Here is a 19,779-nt window from a genome sequence, read left to right as displayed (position 1 = left end):
CAGTGGGGAAAGAACCAGGTACCGGAGACGCGCATGCGCGCGCCAGCCAGCTTCAGCAACGCGGTTCCAAGCCTGCCCGGGAAGAGCTCAAGGACAGAGCATGCGCTCCGACGGCCCCTCGGCCTACGAAAGGAGCTGTGCGCAGGCGCGGGGCGAGACTGGCGGGAACGCAGGCCGGTTTTTCGACGTTGGTCCGAGGAAGTAGCAGGTGGTGTGGACGACGGTTGTCTGGCCGCCCGGGAGGGTTGGTCCTTCGAGGAGAGTCCATCGTCAGGTAGGAGTGGTGCCGTCGCTGCCGGCGAGCTGGAGGCCCTGCTGCCGAGCCTCGCTGTGCCTGCGGTGGACGCCGTGGCCTTCCCGCCGACCGCAGACCCTGGGCGGTGGGTCGGGCCGTGCAGTTGGGGTTTCTTTGACCCCCACGCGGTCCCCCAGCACGTCGTCCCCGCGGGCGGCGGGTGCGTGGATGCCGGCAGCTTGGCTTTAGCAGGCGGAGGTTTGCACGGTGTCACCGGGCTGCAGTGCAGCCGGGGCGCCGTCCGGACGTCGCCCTGTCGGTGAGCCGCTGGCGCCAGGGCGGGACGGCGGCGGGGTGACGTGGCGCCCTCCAGCCTCGGCGCTGGAGGGGAGGTGTGGAAAGCGGCCAGAGGGGCGGCGGTGGCTGTGAGCAGAAACCTGTCCCGAGCAGAAGTGGGACCCCAGTGCTGGTGGAGTGACATCTGAGCTGGGACTTGAAGGACCTTTAAGCTTTGATTCCGGGAAAAAGGAGCTGATGGAACTTTCTAGTTGCCCCATGGGATAGGAAGGCAACTGGGGCCTCTCTGCTCCGTCCTGTCAACCTTACCTTGTAAAAGAACTGGAGAATTAGACTCAAATAAAATTGGAATGTCAGCATTCTTCGTAGTTGGGCTGTCAGCCATGTATTTATGGTGGCATTCAGTCCGGAAAGTAGAAATCTTACTCTGCGCCATATTAATTTTGTTTTAGGACTGCATGTTCTGAGTTTTTTGTTTCAGTGCAAAATAATTTTTTGTTTTTCTTGAGTTCTTGAGTTATGTTAGAATATGTGCCCAGTGAGAACACGGGTTTCCCTCATGCGCGCAAGTGGAGTGTTCTTGTAAAAAAAAAAAAAAAACAAAAACAAAAAAAACAAAACAACAAAAAAACAAAAAAACCCCAAAAAAACCTTTGCCTTAACAGAAATGGCCGGAAGGGAAGAGCATCCCCAGGTTTCCAAAAGTTCTAGTTTTTCCACTTTTCTTTCGCAAAGGCCTCCATTAGTGCCTGTTTTTGATGACCGAAAGAAATGTGAAGAGGTTATTTGCTGTTAGGAAAATAAGACCTTGCTGTGTTAATGTAGGGCTTTCATAAAAGCTAGGTGGTGTCGTGGGAATTTTGGGAAAGCAGGAGATACTTGTAAAATACCCTTTTCATTCTTTTTATCTGTGGAGTGGTGTTAGAAAAATTGGAGTGTAATTTTTTGTGAGTAATCTGTTATCCAGAGTGTATATTAGAAGGATTTACCAAGATTGAAAGAGAAACCCCACCGAGGGATCTGATATGTACAGCAATCAGAAAGTTAAAAGTTCTTAATTGTAAGTGTCCTAGTTTTCATGTTTGTAAAGATGAATCTAGACTGATTCTAAGGTGTCTAAACAGTTTTGTGTGTGTGTGTTTTCTCCCCCCTCCCATGTCTGGCTTCCTATGGTCATAAGTTAACATTGATCCGTGGTAGCCTATTTGGACAGTCCCCAAAGGAAAATACTCTTTTTCAGAGTTCAAGTTAATGAATAAGATCAATATTACCAACTGGGTGTTGACTTACATAAAACTGAAAGCTGTAGGTCAGAAAACTATAGAGTTCTGTGGTCCTTCCCTTTCTTTCATTCCACAATAAACCACAAAGTCATGATTTCTCTTTCTTTCTTTCTTTCTTTCTTTCTTTCTTTCTTTCTTTCTTTCTTTTTCTTTCTTTTTTCTTTTTCTTTCATTCTTCTTTCACTCTTGCTTGCTTGCTTTTTTTTAAAATTTTTTTTTCAACGTTTATTTATTTTTGGGACAGAGAGAGACAGAGCATGAACGGGCAAGGGGCAGAGAGAGAGGGAGACACAGAATCGGAAACAGGCTCCAGGCTCTGAGCCATCAGCCCAGAGCCTGACGCGGGGCTCGAACTCCCGGACCGCGAGATCGTGACCTGGCTGAAGTCGGACGCTTAACCGACTGCGCCACCCAGGCGCCCCGCTTGCTTGCTTTTTTAAAAGAAAAACCTTCCTGTCTTTTTCCACCTCTGCCTCTTCGTTCTCAAGCACTAACTTTCATTTGAATAATCCCCAGAGTTTGTTCACTGGTCATTAGCTTTCATTTTCATCTTCTCCATTTCATTCTTTGCACTGTCCTCTGATTGTCCTGCTCCTAGTCACCATCATCTTTGTTCATTAGCTTAGCATATAAAGCCTTTCATACTCTTGTCTCCTGCCTGCATTCTGGTCTCTTCTACCTTTGCACATGCTTTTCTCTCTACCTACAATGGTTTTTTTTGTTTTGTTTTGTTTTGTTTTGTTTTGTTTTTTGGATAGCAGGGAAAATTCTCTTTACTGTTGAAAACCGAGTATAGACCTCCACTGCACTACAGAATTAATTACTTACTGATTTTTCTGTACTACACTTAGAAGTTTTAGGTACTATAACTCCCTTGTGGTTTGGGACTTTATGAAATAATTCTCATATTTGTGTTCCTTACCATCTGAATGATTATTGAGATTAGAGATTATTTTATACTTGGTTGGACATATTCAGAATATGTTTTTGCATGGAACTGATAAGGGTAGCAGTATGAGTTCAGAACTTTATTACAATGTAAGAGGAGCAGAAAAAGGAGAAATGAGTAAATTCAATCTTAATGCTTTTTTTTTTTTCAAAGCTAGAATGGTGGTTGCTGAGATTACCTTGGTAATGTGCTACATTACTCTTGTCATGAATTGGAGATTTTGTTTTTGTTTTTTTTCCCCCACATCAGATAAAGAATAAAACATATTTTTTAAAACTTCCCACCAATATCACAATGTAAGTTTTTGGCTTAGCTATTTTATTTTATTTTATTTTATTTTATTTTATTTTATTTTAATATGGAATTTATTGTCAAATTGGTTTCCATACAACACCCAGGGCTCATCCCAACAGGTGCCCTCCTCAGTGCCCATCACCCACCCACCCCTCCCTCCCACCCCCATCAACCCTCAGTTTATTCTCAGTTTTTAAGAGTCTCTTATGGTTTGGCTCTCTCCCTCTCTGACTTTTTTTTTTCCTTTCCCTTTCCCCTTGGTCTTCTGTTAAGTTTCTCAGGATCCACATGAGTGAAAACATATGGATCTGTCTTTCTGTGTATGACTTATTTCACTTAGCATAACACTCTCCAGTTCCATCCACGTTGCTACAAAAGGCCATATTTAATTCTTTCTCATTGCCAAGTAGTATTCCGTTGTGTATATAAACCACAATTTCTTTATCCATTCATCAGTTGATGGACATTTAAGCTCTTTCCATAATTTGGCTATTGTTGACAGTGCTGCATAAACATTGGGGTACAAGTGCCCCTATGCATCAGCACTCCTGTATCCCTTGGGTAAATTCCTAGCAGTGCTATTGCTGGGCCATAGGGTAGATCTATTTTTAATTTTTTGAAGAACCTCCACACTGTTTTCCAGAGTGGCTGCACCAGTTTGCATTCCCACTAACAGTGCAAGAGGGTTCCCATTCTCCACATCCTCTCCAGCATCTATAGTCTCCTGATTTGTTCATTTTGGCCACTCTGACTGGTGTGAGGTGATATCTCAGTGTGGTTTTGATGTGTATTTCCCTGATAAGGAGTGACATTGAGCATCTTTTCATGTGCCTGTTGGCCATCTGGATGTCTTCTTTAGAGAAGTGTCTATTCGTGTTTTCTGCCCATTTCTTTTAAAAAAAATTTTTTTTGAATGTTTATTTATTTTTGAGAGAGAGTGAAAGACAGAGCATGAGTGGAGGAGGGGCAGAGAGAGAGGGAGACACAGAATCCAAAGCAGGCTCCAGGCTCTGAGCGGTCAGCACAGAGCCCGACCAGGGGCTCGAACTCATGAGCCGTGAGATTATGACATGAGCCGTGAGATTATGACCTGAGCCGAAGTCAGACGCTCAACTGACTGAGCCACCCAGGCACCCCTCTGCCCATTTCTTCACTGGATTATTTGGTTTTTGGGTGTGGAGTTTGGTGAGTTCTTTATAGATTTTGGATGCTAGCCCTTTGTCTGATGTGTCATTTGCAAATATCTTTTCCCATTCTGTTGGTTGCCTTTTAGTTTTGTTGATTGTTTCCTTTGCAGTGCAGAAGCTTCTTATCTTCATGAGGTCGCAATAGTTCATTTTTGCTTTTAATTCCCTTGCCTTTGGAGATGTGTCAAGTAAGAAATTGCTGCGGCTGAGGTCAGAGAGGTTTTTTCCTGCTTTCTCTTCTAGGGTTTTGATGGTTTCCTGTCTCACATTCAGATCCTTTATCCATTTTGAGTTTATTTTTGTGAATGGTGTAAGAAAGTGGGTTAGTTTCATTCTTCTGCATGTTGCTGTCCAGTTGTCCCAGCACCATTTGTTAAAGAGACTGTCTTTTTTCCATGGGATATTCTTTCCTGCTTTGTCAAAGATTAGCTGGCCATACTTTTGTGGGTCTAGTTCTGGGGTTTCTATTCTATTCCATTGGTCTATGTGTCTGTTTTTGTGCCAATACCATTCTGTCTTGATGATTACAGCTTTGTAGTAGAGGCTAAAGTCTGGGCTTGTGATGCCTCCTGCTTTGGTCTTCTTCTTCAATATTACTTTGGCTATTCAGGGTCTTTTGTGGTTCCATACAAATTTTAGGATTGCTTCAAGAAGAATGCTGGTGCAATTTTGATTGGGATTGCATTGAATGTGTAGATAGCTTTGGGTAGTATTGACATTTTAACAATATTTATTCTTCCAGTCCATGAGCACGGAATGTTTTTCCATTTCTTTGTATCTTCTTCAATTTCCTTCATAAGCTTTCTATAGTTTTCAGCACACACATCTTTTACTTCTTTGGTTAGGTTTATTCCTAGGTATTTTACGATTCTTGATGCAATTGTGAATGGGATCAGTTTTTTTATTTGTCTTTCTGTTGCTTCATTATTAGTGTATAAGAATGCAACTGATTTCTGTACATTGATTTTGTATCCTGCAACTTTGCTGAATTCATGTATCAGTTCTAGCAGACTTTTGGTGGAGTCTGTCAGGTTTTCTGTGTATAATATCATGTCATCTGCAAAAAGTGAGAGCTTGACTTCATCTTTGCCAATTTTGATGCCTTTGATTTCCTTTTGTTGTCTGATTGCTGATGCTAGCACTTCCAACAGTATGTTAAACAACAGCGGTGAGAGCGGGCATCCCTGTCGTGTTCCTGATCTCAGGGAAAAAGCTCTCAGTTTTTCCCCATTGAGGATGATATTAGCTGTGGGCTTTTCTTAAATGGCTTTTATGATGTGTAAGTATGTTCCTTCTATCCAGACTTTCTTGAGGGTTTTTATTAAGAAAGGATGCTGAATTTTGTCAAATGCTTTTTCTGCATCCATTGACAGGATCATATGGTTCTTTTCTTTTATTAATGTGATGTATTACATTGATTGATTTGCGAGTGTTGAACCAGCCCTGCAGCCCAGGAATGAATCCCACTTGATCATGGTGAATAATTCTTTTTATATGCTGTTGAATTCAATTTGCTAGTATCTTATTGAGAATTTTTGCATCCATATTCATCAAGGATATTGGCCTGTAGTTCTCTTTTTTGCTGGGTCTCTGTTTCGTTTAGGAATCAAAGTAATGCCGGCTTCATAGAATGAGTCTGAAAGTTTTCCTTCCCTTTCTATTTTTGGAAAAGCTTGAGAAGGATAGGTATTATCTCTGCTTTAAATGTCTGGTAGAATTCCCCTGGGAAGCCATCTGGTCCTGGACTCTTACTTGTTGGGAGATTTTTGATAATCGATTCAATTTCTTCGCTGGTTATGGGTCTGTTCAAGTTTTCTGTTTCTTCCTGTTTGAGTTTTGGAAGTGCGTGGGTGCTTAGGAATTTGTCCATTTCTTCCAGGTTGTCCAGTTTGTCAGCATATAATTTTTCATAGTATTCCCTAATAATTGCTTGTATTTCTGAGGGATTGGTTGTAATAATTCCATTTTCATTCATGATTTTATCTATTTGGGTCATCTCCCTTTTCTTTTTCAGGTTGGCTTAGCTATTTTAAAGAGCAGTTTATTATTAACTTAGCATTTATAGTGTGAATCCTGACTGACTGTGTATTGTAACACAGTAGTTCTCAGATACTTTTGGCCTAGGACCCTTTACATTCTCATGGGTTGAATACTCCAAAGAGCTTTTGTTTATGTGGGTTTATATTATTAATTAAAAAAAAAATCAACACTTTTGGTTTCAGCTCTGACATGCCAAGAGTTTAGAATTCATCACAACTGTCTTTATCATAAGAGAAAAGCTGTTTCAGCTGAAAATCAATGACTTTAAAAAAATCTACCAGATAATTGAGGTCACAGGGCAAACAAAGAGCCACTCTGAAAACTGGAAAGAGGTAAATGCAGAAAATCACACTTGAGATTTGCTTATCAGGGACAGAATCTTCTGGAGGCAGTAACTTGTAGGAACACTTAAATGGTCATTAATAAATTGCTGGAAGCCAAGTGTGGACTAGCTAGCTAGGAGATGGAAACTCCTGAGAGCCCACATTTAGGAGGTCCCATACTTTTATGGGTTTTACTTCCAGGAACCCCACCATATTTACACAGTGAAGATTGGAGAAGAATCCCCTCAGGCTTTCTGCAGTGGGGAGGGGAAAGTAACCATTTGGAAATACAGCCCACAGTATTCCTTAAAAAAAAAAAAAAAAAATTATGTTTATTTATTTTTGAGAGAGAGAGAGACAGTACATAAGTGGGGGAGGGTCACAGAGAGAGGGAGACACAGAATCTGAAGCAGACTCCAGGCTCCAAGCTGTCAACACAGAGCCTGACTCAAACCTATGAACCGTGAGATTATGACCTGAGCTGAAGTCAGAGGCTTAACTGACCTAGTCACCCAGATGCTCCAGCCCACAGTATTCTTAACAAAGGTGTACCCTCAGGGGAAACCACCAGAGTCTTTTGTGACTACGGGATGAGCAATTAGACTACTCTGACCCCTTTAGCCTTCCAGTCAGCAAGTAGGGGCAGGGGGGAAAAAAAAAGACATTTTTGATGGTGACAGGCTAGGGACTCAGGTATGCTAAAAATAGATTTAGTCATAAGATTCTGGAATGCCTTCCTTCCCCAGTGCCTTACCAATATTAATAGGGCTTCAGTATAAAAACAGATGACAGTTGAAAGAGTAGGATGCACACTATTTTAAAAGAGTTTCTAGGGAAACCAAAGACGGGGGTGGGGGAACAAAAGCAAGAATACTGGAGGAAATTGAAGCCTCTGACACCTATAGTTACAGCAAATGTTAAACATAGCCTAACTTAACCAGATTAACATAAAACTCCACACTAACAACCTGATTACTTCAGTTCCTATACATTTCTCCAGATACATTATGTCTGGTTTTCAGCAAAACAATGCGTGCTAAAAGGTAAGAAAAACTTAGGCTGAAAAGACAAAGCAAGCATTAGAACCAGTCTTACACAGACACAGATTTGGGAATTAATCAGGGAATTAACTGGCATGTGTAGATTGTATACTATAGTAACATGCACTGCTAGAAGAGGATTTCAGTTTGGAAGATCCTTCCTATTTAGGGCAAAACCTGACTCTTCTCATGGCAGTTGCCAGAACCATAGCAAGGTCCTCAGCTGAGCAGGAGTCTGAGGGTAAAGATGAAGATCCTGGGAGCAGAGCAGGAGCTGTGGAAGAGGTCTGGAGATGGAACCTGGGCCAAGTAAGGGGGTGCTCACAGGCTTATTCCAGTAGCCTGGAACCTGGGCTGCTTTCTGCCACAGATGTGCAATTTACAAGTAGCAGGGTGTTTGCAACCACCTGCCCCAGGCAAGAGCCACAGGATGGGCACTTGGCAAAGTAAGGGGTCTGGGTGAAAGTCCTTGTGGGTGTGAATGATGAAGAATTTGCCAGGAAAACAAACCCTGTAACCTGGATCACATCACAAAGTTCAACTCCTGGATTCTGCATACAGCCACCGCCTACTTTTTGCCATCTGGAACACACGGCCCCTCCCACCACTCTGAGAGTGCACAGGCATGCTCACAAGAGGGGCAGAGGAAGAGGGAGAGAGCCTGCCATGGGGCTTGACACTGGGCTTGATCCCATGATCTTGAGATCATGACCTGAGCCAAAATCAAGAGCCAGACACTGAACTGACTGAGCCACCCACCTGCCCCACTCTCAGTACTCCTGACCAATCACTACATGTGAATTGCCAATGAGCACTTAGGATGAAAATATTAACAATAACCAGGCCCTTCCCTAAATGAAATGCAACCGGTTTGCATATCTTTCAGCTCCGAGCCAAAATCAAAGCCTCTGGATGATAGGTTTAGTGGGCACTGTGAATGGGGCACACATCATTTCAGAGGGTTGCAGAAAGGTTGAGGGGGTAGAAGGGCATTGGACCTGGGAGGAGGGGGCTGGAGGGATAGATCACAGAACCAGGCCTTAGTTCCTGCCCTGCCAGTGACTTGCTAGGGGACCTAAGGGAGTCACTTCTGCTCTCTGTGCTTCAGTTTCCTCATCTGTCCAAGTCTTAGTCATTGTCTTCTGGCCATCTCCAGTGAAGATCAGAAAAATACTGCTAAAACATATTGGAAGTAATAAGGTCAGTAGCTTAATGTTTCTGACTAATAAGTAATGAGTAAAATATTATATTTTAATGTTTATTTATTTATTTTGAGAGAGTGGGAGAGGGACAGAGAGGGAGAGAGAATCCCAAGCAGACTCCACACTGTCAGTGCAGAGCCCAACATGGGGCTCGATCTCATGAAAGTGGGGTCATGACTTGAGCCAAAATCAAGAGTTGGACGCCCAATTGATTGAGCCACCCAGGAGCCCCTAAAATATTCTGAACAATAAATGAAATAATAATGCTCATGGTTTACTGTTTTGTCCGAATTTATTGCTCTGTCTGAATTTAGAGGTTTAGATCAGGCAAGTTGTTATCAGATTGACAAAATTCATATTTGGGTCATTGCCCATGAAATGTGTCAGCACCTAGTGGACTCTAAGCCCTCTGTTTGATATTGGGGATCCTGAGTTTCTGCCCGGTGAAACATACCTTGATACAAGGCAAATTTTCAATGTACAGACTCCTCAAACGGCAACTAAGTAACCGCAGGAATAAAAGGAAACCAAGAAATGAAGTGGTCATCTCTGTAGGGAAGGTCTACATAACTTGTCTATTTAATCATGACTAAGCTCATTCGAGAACATGTCCCTCGGAATAGTTGCTGCTTCGATGGAGGGCATAGAAAAGAAGCTTGGAAAAAAACATTTTTGTAAGATAAAAATCAGAAAAACACCCCACAGTTAATTCAACTCCAGAGTATTGGGTTCAGTGAGAGTGAACATAGTAGGTTCCTGTACTCAAGACAAATGTCTGTTCAGAGTTAAAACAGGAACTGGAAATCCTTATGGCAAATGAAACTCAAATTAAAATTTTTATGTTTATTTTTGAGAGACAGAGCATGAGCAGCGGAGGGGCAGACACAGAATCCAAGCAGGCTCCAGGCTCTGAGTGGTCAGCACAGAGCCTGACGTGGGGCTTGAACTCACGAGCTATGAGCTCATGACCTAAACTGAAGTCGGATGCTTAACTGACTGAGCCACCTAGCGCCCCTGGAATTCAAATTTTTAGAGAGGTACAAGCATGTGTCATGGATACAGAGGAAAACGAGCAATTAACATGGGAGACAGATGGGAAGCAGTGAAGAATTTACCGAGGATGTTGCATTGAGTAAAGCCCTGCAGGGTTAGTATTATGGCAGATAGAGGAGGAAAGGGACTGGGAGAGCCATCTAGTCAAGGCTCAGTGGCATGAAAATGCATGGCGTATGGGGAAATGCAGTGGGAGATGAAGCTGGAGAGATAGACTGTGTGGAAAGGTGGACAGGGCCCCATCTAAGATGACACGTGAAGTGCCTGGGACACAAGATTTAAGGAGGCATTCACTTTCAGAGGCAGACAAGTGCAGGATTGGCACAGTGACTATGGCCATTAAGTAGAGGTTTGATTTCACCATCTCCCATATAAGCATTGTCAACAATAGCTAAACAGAGCACAAATGTCCATTGACTGATGAAAAGATAAAGAAGATATGGTGTGTGTAAAGAATGAAATCTTGCCATTTGCAGCAATGTGGCTGGAGGTAGAATGTGAAATAAGTCAACCAGAGAAAGACAAATAACATGATTTAGCTTGTGGAATTTAAGAAACAAAACAGATGAACGTGTGGTTGGGTGGGATGGGAGGGGGGTGGGAAGAAGAAAGGGAAACAAACTGCAAGAGACTCCTGATAATAGAGAACAAACAGGGTTGATGGAGGGAGGTGGGTGAGAGATAGACTAGATGGGTGATGGGTATTAAAGAGGGCACTTGTGATGAGCACTGGGTGTTGTGTGTAAGTGATGAGTCACTGAATTCTACTTCTGAAACCAGTATTGTACTGTATGTTAACTAACTAAAATATAAAAATAAAAACAACAAAACCCCAAATCTTCCATACGAGGGACTTCTGCTTCTGGGAAGATGGAGTAGGTGTACTTTTATGCTTTCTACCAAGTGTGACTAAAAATCCTGGACGTTATGTATAAAACAAACACAAGGCCTTGACAGGTGGAGAGAAGAAAACAGACAAGTTAGGAAACTTGAAATCCAAGGAACATGGTGGTGAGCTCTCTGGGTTTTGTTACTGCCTCATATTTCCAGACTTGGAGGTGAAGAAGCAGCAACCTGGAAACACCAATGGGTGCAGACAAAAACAAACACAAAAACAAAAAAAATACAAAAACAAACAACAAGCCAACAAACCAAAAAAGCAAAACCCTGTTGTCTCTAGCCAAAGGACCAAAAAAAAAAAAAAAAAAAAAAAAAAAAGGGGGAGGGGGGAGCCTGACAAGACAGGGAGCCTGTATTCCAGCCAAATATCCCAGAAAAAAACTGTGGTTCACCTCCAGCCCCCCTCCCCAGTAAAGACTTAGGCTAGACTTTCACTCTCACCAGGCTATAAAGTATTGTCCCAAATCACCTCTTCCTGCCAGACTAGTGTCAGAGAACACTGGGTGATAACACCCCCATCGTGGAGATCTTGGGAAGTGTGAACTTTTCGTTTTGACCCAGTGATAATGAGGCACCATTCCGCTTAATTGCTGGGGTAGTATCAGAGAAGGCTTACTGGAAATTCAGGACTTTCACCTCCTGAATAAGACCACCTCCACTGCGGTATCAGTGGAGACCAAAACATGAGGGGATTTTTCTGTGGTCTTCACAGATCTAGTTGATCTCCTTGAGGTAAAATTCATGAAAGTGGCTCCCCTCCCAGATGAAACTTGGGACCCCAAGAATTTGTTTCTTCCATGCTGGTCCTCATTCAGCCTCCAGCAATTTATCAATTACCATTTAAAAATTCCTGTCAGTTGCTGACTCTAGCAGTGGCTTCTGCTTCTGAGAAGCTGTGATTCTCTATATTCACCAGTCTCTTCAGTTTTGGGGTGTCTATTTGCCCTGTGACTTCAGTTCACTGGTTGACCTAGGAAGACATTATGATTATCAATTTGTTCAGCTTTTTTCTTATTTTGAGGATGGCAACTCCCAAGCTTTTTACATGTTCTGGTGGAACAGGAATTTCTGTGTTGATTTTTATTCATCCTTTTTTTTTTCTGTTCCTCAGACTGGATATTCTCAATTGACCTATCTTTGAGCTCACTGATTATTTCTTCTGCCTCCTCAGATCTGCTGTTAAGCTCTTCTCATGAATTTTTCTCAGTTACGCTTTCCAACTGAAATTTCTGTTTGACTCTTTACTAATTTCTCTCTTTGTTGATACTCTCCATCACAGTCATTATTGTCATACTTTAGTTCTTTAGACATGGATTCCTTTGAAAATATTTAAAATAGTTGATTTAAAACCTGTGTCTAGTAGGGCCAATGTCTGGGCTTCCTAAGGAAAGTTTTTTATTAATTACTTCACTTTTATCAGCCATACTTTTGTTTTTTCTTTCCTCCCTTCCTCCCTTCCTCCCTTCCTCCCTTCCTCCCTTCCTCCCTTCCTCCCTTCCTTCCTTCTTCTTTCTTTTCTTTTTTTCTTCTCTCTCTCTTTTTTTTTTTTTTTTTGCATGTCTTGTAGTCTCAATGAAAACTAGACATTTAAAATAATATAACATGGCAACTCTGGAAATCTGATTCTCCCTGCTATCCAGAGTTTGTTTTTGTTTGGTGACTTCTCAACAAATTCTATAAAATCTGTAATCTTTGTTGTATGTGGACACTGAAGTCTCTGTTGATTAGCTTAGTGATCAGCTAATGATTGGACAAAGATTACCTTAAATGCCTGGAACCAGTTAAATCCACTAGTCTTTCATGAGGGGCTCTGTGTGCATGTTGGGGCATGCCTTTGACAATCAGCCAAGCAATTGAAAACTCTGCTATAGCCTTCACTTTTTGCTTGGAAAAAGCCTCAAGGTCAGTCAGAGGTGAATGCTTAGGGCCATCTCATGTCTTTCTTGAGTATGCTCACAGCCTTAGACATGCACACAACCCTACACCTGTGCATGGCTTAGAGTCCCAGGAATATATCAGAGCTTTTCAAAACTCCTATGGACATCTAATTGACCAACTTTTCCTTTAAGCTGTTTGGCTACTCTGTGATTTGCCCCAGATGTTATCCACCTACCTCAGGCAGCCAGGAAGTTAAAACTATTGTCTGTAATTGTTTTTGCCAAAATCCCCTTAGAAGAAGACTTTTTGCACTGGGTGAACTCTTACGTTATGTCAAATAACAGACAGATAGCTTTGCAAGTGAGGATTTTCAGGTAACCAACACACAGGTCAAATAATGACAGTTCTTTGGGAATAAGGCTTTGATAGAGCTTTACCTCTATTTTCCCTTTGGTGGCTGCATTGGAGCCTGGGCAGTTATTTTCAAGGTTGCCATGGAGCTGGAGAGTGAAGGATGGAACAATGCCATAAACCTTGCTGTTTATACTAAGATTCAGTTCTTCTTAAATAAATGTTTCCTGAGCTGCACCAAGCTTTTAATTTTCAGAGTCTGAAAAAGTCAGTTTTTCTGCTTAGATTCCTCATTGCTTTTAGAGAGGAAAGAATTTTCAGAGGTCTTATGCCACTGCGTTTGTTGATAACTCCCCTGCTGTTTGTGATTCCACCCAGGGTTTGGACAAAGCAACAAGGAATAACCCTTCATAGTTAAAATAGTTTCCTCATTTAATTGAACGAGCTTTGTTAGGTGTGAGTACTTCAAAATAATAGAATCCTGATTTATAACAGGCATCCTATTCAAATTACTTTTTGAAATCTTTTTGCCTTAGCCAAGAAGTATAATGTTCCAAAGTCTGTTAACCTATATCTGAGTCCTGTAGAATGACCACAACTATTATTCTATTGTGTTGCCACAACATAAAGTCTACCCAGTCTTCTATAATTGAACTTTTAAATATATGAGTATTTTTTAGATATTAGACTCTCCACACTACCACACTACTGTCATTTTACTTTATTGAAATCCCAGATTTGCTTTTGATTAATGGTCAAGCCCTAAAAGGTTCTCTGAGGGAAGAAAACTTAAAAAGGTGAGACTGAGAGTAAATTATTTAGAATAGAATTTGGACATTCGTCTTGCTGTTGGTCCTAACATATATCTGAACATGGAATGGAATTCAGAACTCTGTGAAAGGGAGTTGGTGTCTGAAGTGTTGATGTCACACAGCCCATGTATGGCCTGACAGGCATAGAAGTTGGAGCTGGACATTGGCTGTGCATTCTGCCAGCTCTCGTGGAGACTATGCAACGAAAAATAAGCTCTTCAAACTTCGTATCTTAATTACTCCTAACAGGGATAATTAGAACTTTCTTTCTCAAATTAAAAGTTTGAGAAATTCCTGATAAGATGTACTGTTCCCTAAAGTTTATATTAATTGTAATTTTGTTTTACTGCCGGCGTTCATCGAGCATGGAAGAGTTAGAAAATAGTAAGTATGGGGGCGCCTGGGTGGCTCAGTCGGTTAAGCATCCAACTTCGGCTCAGGTCATGATCTCGAGGTCTGTGAGTTTGAGCCCCGAGTCGGGCTCTGTGCTGACAGCTCAGAGCCTGGAGCCTGCTTTGGATTCTGTGTCCCCGCCTCTCTCTGCCACTCCCCCACTCATGCTCTGTCTCATTCTGTCTCTCAAAAGTAAATAAATGTTTAAAAAAAATTTTTTTTAAGAAAAAAATAGTATGTTTTGGCAGTTGGATTGTTTATTCTTCAGTCCTTCCTCACTTTCCCCCAGTTTCAGGGAATAAGGTTAAACAAATTGCGTATTCCAGAAAAACTGGATTTCCTGGGAGGATTTAGAAGGAAAAATGGCAGTTGTCAGTGGAAGAATAGAAAACTGTTTTCCTGAAACATGTATCACTTACAAAATGGATTTGTATATGATCAGCATTGTTGAACATAACCTTTTTAAAAGTCATCCCCTTAATCGTTCCCATAGATTTTTTAGCTTGATATCGAGTGAGGACTTAATTCTGAATCTGAAAATGAATGTATCTCAGGAAATCCAGGTATTTGGGACTAAAACCATTTGTATAGCTGCGCATTACTTCCTGTGAAAGGAAGAATGGGACTCTTCCACGTTCTTCTTTCTTTCTGGATTTTGTATTTCAGTCTCCTCTCATTCAAACATAAACCCTTTCCCCCTCTCTGGGCCAGCGTAGGGTCCTAGGCTTTCTGGGAAGACTCATTTTGCATAAGGATCCATGGTTTGGGTTTCATTCTTTTTCCACTAGAGGAAGCTGCTGAGGTCGCTAGGTGGGTGTGTGGGGAGGGAGGCCACATTCACTGCTTGCCTTCGCTTCTCTGCCTAGATAAGTCTACTAAAGTCAACACAATAATTATGTTCAGCATTGCTGGCGGTATCCTGGTGGCCATGCTTGTGCTGATGGCTGTTGTCATCTGTCTTTACTACAAAGTAGCCAACGCATTGAAGTGAGTGATGTGGGTAAGAGTGAAAAATACCCCTTCAAATAGGATACCTGGGGCTCTCTGCTTGAGCAAGGTCATTCCTTGCCCTGTGGCCCCACCCTGGGTGAGGCCAGGAAGGGCAAGTGGGTTGGAAAAGGCAAAGGCAGGTGAGTGTAGAACCTTGGTTTTTTTTCCCCTTCTGGCTTAGGGCTGTGAGCTCATAAGTAGAATGTTCTCGGCTGGGTGGCTGGGTGCTGCTTTGCTTCACCTACCCTCTCAGTGTGACCCTCAGCCAGGTTATTCAGCACGTTGGCCGGGCCCTCCCTCTGTCCCAGACACTGCAGACTGTGGGGGAGGCTCTGACAAGTCTGGGTCTTAGACTCAGACGATAGGCTGAACCTCTCACAGTGTTCTCTCACTCTCTTACCTGCGTTGGGGGACCTCCCACTGTGTTGTCTCATTCACTGTGCTTGGCCTAGGGGACAAGGAGGTGGGCCTGTAGGATTGTGGGGGAGCTGAGCTGTATGAAGATTCTGGGGCACACCCACACAACGGAGTGTAGATCAGACTAAAGATAACTAACTTTGGGAGAGAGGAATCTTCCAATGGGGGAGAGATGGGTCCTCAGAAGCAGTGCTGTTCCCATCCTAGGGAAGTTAAGCCTGTGAGCTAGAAGCTAAGTTCCAGAACCTGGGGGGTGGCCCTCTGTGGCACCTTCCCGATCATGCTCTGCACTTGATGGGCCTGCAGCGGTCCGCTGGGTGACCCACGCTTGTAGTTCACTCTCCCTTATTTGCTGCAACCTGATTTTACATTTCTAACAATCCTAGGACAGGAGGGGGTTAGACAGGAACTTGGGACAGGGCCAGAGAACTCTAGTTTGGGGCTGGTGTCATGCATTTAATTGGCTCCAGCCCTAAACTTCCCAGGTACCCCCGATAATTGTGACAAATGGATGGAGAAGAAAAATTCTAATCCTACACTTTACGTATGTCTTTTCTTAAGATGTTCAAAGGCACCTCTTTGTTTGGCCTTAAAAAATTCACCCCTGGACAAGGTCGCGGCCGCAGCCATCACTGCTGGGTCTTATCCCAACCTCCAATGCTGTGACGAATGTAGCTTGTATGCCGACTTTGATTCCCTGCCACCATGCTTCTGTGACGTAAACGAGGGACTCTGACTTGGGTGGGCACAAAAATCTTCATGTGCAGTCTTTCTTTCTTAGTAGAATGTTTTATTATTCAAGTCAAGTTTTATAATGTTTACATTATGTATTATGTAACATATTTATGTAGTTTTGAATAAATGCAATATTGAAAATAATTCTTTGCCTCTGGTGTTTGTTGTTGTTTGTTATAAATGCACTTAGGGACCCCTGGGTGGCTCAGTTGGTTAAGGTCCGACTTCAGCTCAGGTCATGATCTCACACTTCCTGAGTTCGAGCCCTGCATTGAGCTCTGTGCTGACAGCTCAGAGCCTGGAGCCTGCTTCGGATTCCGTGTCTTTCTCTCCCTCTGCCCTCCCCTGCTTGTGCTATCTCTCAAAAGTAAATAAACATTAAAAAAAAAAAATAAATGCACTTAAATTTGTGTACTAGCCACTTGGTGACTTGGGGCAACTATCTTGTAGTATTATATTGCAGTATAAAGAGAGTTATCGCCAATGTCCAGAAGAAAAATATATATTGATCTTAGAGCGTTTCCAGTTTCCGACTCAGCAGAAATTCCCAGCTGGAGGAGCTCATTTGGCTCTTCTCCTCCCGAGAGTTTCACCCACTCTCATCTAGCTCCTCTCCTGCACAGTTCTGTCACACTGTCCTGAAGGAGGACAACTGTCATCTTGGAGAGAGTGGGAACAAAGCGATGGGACATGTCTGGGTTTAGGTTAGCTTATCTGTGTAATGATGGGGTGGAGCCCAATGGCATCTAAAAGACATTTCAGAAAACCCGAGATTCTCCCTCTGGCATTCTCCAAGCAAATCTTCAGAAGCAGATTCCCTCCCTTCTAGATCCCTTTAACACGGAGTCTTGCTAATTCAGCTGCCAGTGCCTGTAACTGCTGACCGGAACCCCCAGCTGAGTTGGAGAGGCCAGGATTCTCTTGGTCTCAGCAGTAGGACATACTCCTCTCCACTCCTGTTCATCAGCTCCCCTCTGTTCCTGATCTTTCCCCTGTCTAGACCCCTTTTTACTCACAGACTGTCCATCTGAAACTACATTTTGTACTTGTTAACAAAACCCTGGCTTTGTGAGCAGAGCACTCTCTCCAGAGGGCTTGGCTGATGAGGCCATTTCAGCACTCCAGTGGTGGAGAGTTTTGCCAGAAGGGATGTGGGAGCTGAGGCTGCTCTCACAGAGCAGCCATTTGGAATGGCCACGAAAATCCCTGCAGGCTTCAGGATGAGTTTCAGGAGGCAAATTCAAGGCTGCATCTTCCCTGCATCTTGCCCTGAGACTTCCCATCTGGAAATGACCTGTCCCTCTTGAGTTCCTGAAGCACTTTCTCTGCCTCTGTCTGGCATCTCCTGTTCAGGCCTGGTGTTTGGTGTTCACTTGCACTTCGATTTTCTCGTCGCTGGCAAGCTCCTGAGCCCATCCCATTTCCTTCTGAACCTCACCCAATGGGCAGTGCAGTGCCCAGAACCCTGGAGGCCCTGTGCAAGCACGTTCTGTACAGGAATTCCTTGGGAATACATCTGAAGTTCAGGCATCTCAGGGTCCACGAAGGAGGCAGGATGGGGCAAGGGCTCCTGGGACACCCGTCTGGTAGGCAGTAGGGACAGAGCGTACCCTGTGGGCTTCAGAGCTAGATACACTTGGTTCAAATCCAACTCTGCCTTTCAATAGCCATGGGCCATTGGGGAAGTTTCTTAACCTCTCTGAGCCTCGGTTTCCGTGATGTAAATTGAGGGCTTGCAGAGGTGATAGTGAGGATTAAGCAAAATAAGGTATACCAACCCCACAGGCCCTGGAATCCTGGGATCTCATGGTATTGCCAATGGCCTGAACTGCTTGTCTCCTGATTGCTGACCCAGGGCTCCTTCCCCTCTGTCGCAGCCCCCTCCCAGAAGAGTGACCATGGAGCTCTCACACCCAGTGGTGCTGGTTCAGGGAGCTGGGAGATCACGTCCATAGGAGACGGGGATGGTGTTAGTAAGAAAGTAGGGGTAGGAGTGGGGATCTGTGCACAGCTGAGGGTAAGGGGTCCTTAGTGATCAGAAGGGTACCTACCCTATACTGATGCCCCCTGCTCTCACATCAGGATATCCAGTCCCTACCTGGTATGTGGCTGGCCCCAGAATTCTCTGAGCTGACAGGAACTGAGTGGGGCTGTGCCAGGGACCTTGGTGAGTGTCCAAGCTCCTTACTGAGCACAACTTGGTAATGTCACAGGTGCTGGCCTTGCTGCTGTGGCACTGGTATGAAGCCAGATGCCTGGTCCAGGGGCCTAACTAGGAATGGAACCCCTGGGTCACAGTCTAGTACTGTGCCCTGCCCAGGAACCCCAGTGTCCTAGAGCCAAGCAAGGGTCTCTGGGCTGCAGGACAGTGAGAACAACATGGAAAGTTGAGGGCACCTGGGAAGGGTTTCAAGCTATAAGTTCAGTCTGTATCCACCATTACCTCCACAGAGCTGCTGGTCATCGTTTTCCTGCTCAAAAAAGTTTCATCTGAACTTAGAATAAAATCCAAATGCCTCATCTGACCTACACATCCTTCATTATTGGACCATTACCTGCCTCACCTTAACTTACATTCTACTCCCCTCCCCTTTACTCACCTCTGCCACACTGGCCTGCCTTCCCTTATTATGTAGACATGGCCAACTGATTCCCGCCCCGGGGCCTTTGCACTTGCCCATTGTTTTGCCTAAAATGCATCCCTTAAGCCCACATGACACATACATGCCTCTGTCTTTCTGTGTTTGCTCACCTTTCATCTTTCTCAATTGCACCCCAATATCGCATCCTCCCTGCACTCTATCCCATCACCCTGTTTATTATGTTCATAGTACCTCTCACTATTTGTAATTTACTTTGTTTGTTGTCTGTCTCCTCCACTTAGAGAATAAGTTCCATGAGGGCAGGGACTGCGTTTCTCACGTTCAATTATGAATCCCCAGGCCCTAGAGCAGTAGCCAACAAATAATTGTTGAATAAATGAATGAATGAAAACAGGGAAGACCCATATACAAGCTCCTTGTGAGCACAACTTCCTGATGTCACAGGCACTGGCCTTGCCACTGCAGCACCCATCTCACCTTGGACAACAGGATTCCTTTCTGTCATTTGTAAAACAGTGCCAAGGGGACTTTAATTCACCTGCTTCAGCCTCTCTGGACATAACGGTTAGAGTTCCTGAAGCCAAACCTGCACCTGTACTTTCTTTTTGCTCCCCACCCTGTACCAGCTCTTCCTCTCCCTCTGTGTCGGCACCCCGGCAGGCGTCAGAGTGACCTAGCTGGACCCACACTTTGCCCAGGTGCCACCCACCTCCCCCAGCTGATCCTTTGACTTCAATTGGAGGAGAAGAGCGGTGAAGGCTTACGATATCAGCGGTGCTACCTGCTTCGTGATCTGA

General features: G+C 43.8%; 1 protein-coding gene across 1 annotated transcript; it reads left to right on the top strand.

Moving 5' to 3' along the window:
* Window positions 1-3: 3 nt before the first annotated feature.
* On the top strand, window positions 4-16,523 carry LOC122493337 (protein FAM24A-like). The gene is made up of 3 exons (XM_043597776.1): window positions 4-274; window positions 15,104-15,224; window positions 16,206-16,523. Exons 1-3 carry the CDS (start codon window positions 34-36, stop codon window positions 16,378-16,380), a joined length of 537 nt encoding a protein of 178 aa, XP_043453711.1. The 5' UTR covers window positions 4-33; the 3' UTR covers window positions 16,381-16,523.
* Window positions 16,524-19,779: the final 3,256 nt, after the last annotated feature.

The sequence above is a fragment of the Prionailurus bengalensis genome, chromosome D2, assembly GCF_016509475.1.
Source record: "Prionailurus bengalensis isolate Pbe53 chromosome D2, Fcat_Pben_1.1_paternal_pri, whole genome shotgun sequence".
Taxonomy (NCBI): domain Eukaryota; kingdom Metazoa; phylum Chordata; class Mammalia; order Carnivora; family Felidae; genus Prionailurus; species Prionailurus bengalensis.
Note: the sequence above shows the minus strand (reverse complement) of the source record. Positions and strands in the feature narration are given on the sequence as shown.

Coding starts and splice junctions, on each gene's coding strand:
- LOC122493337 (XM_043597776.1), top strand. CDS start 34: ATGCGCGCGCCAGCCAGCTTCAGCAACGCGGTTCCAAGCCTGCCCGGG. Junction 275..15,103: donor CGAGGAGAGTCCATCGTCAG/GTAGGAGTGGTG, acceptor TTCTCTGCCTAG/ATAAGTCTACTAAAGTCAAC. Junction 15,225..16,205: donor AAAGTAGCCAACGCATTGAA/GTGAGTGATGTG, acceptor TCTTTTCTTAAG/ATGTTCAAAGGCACCTCTTT.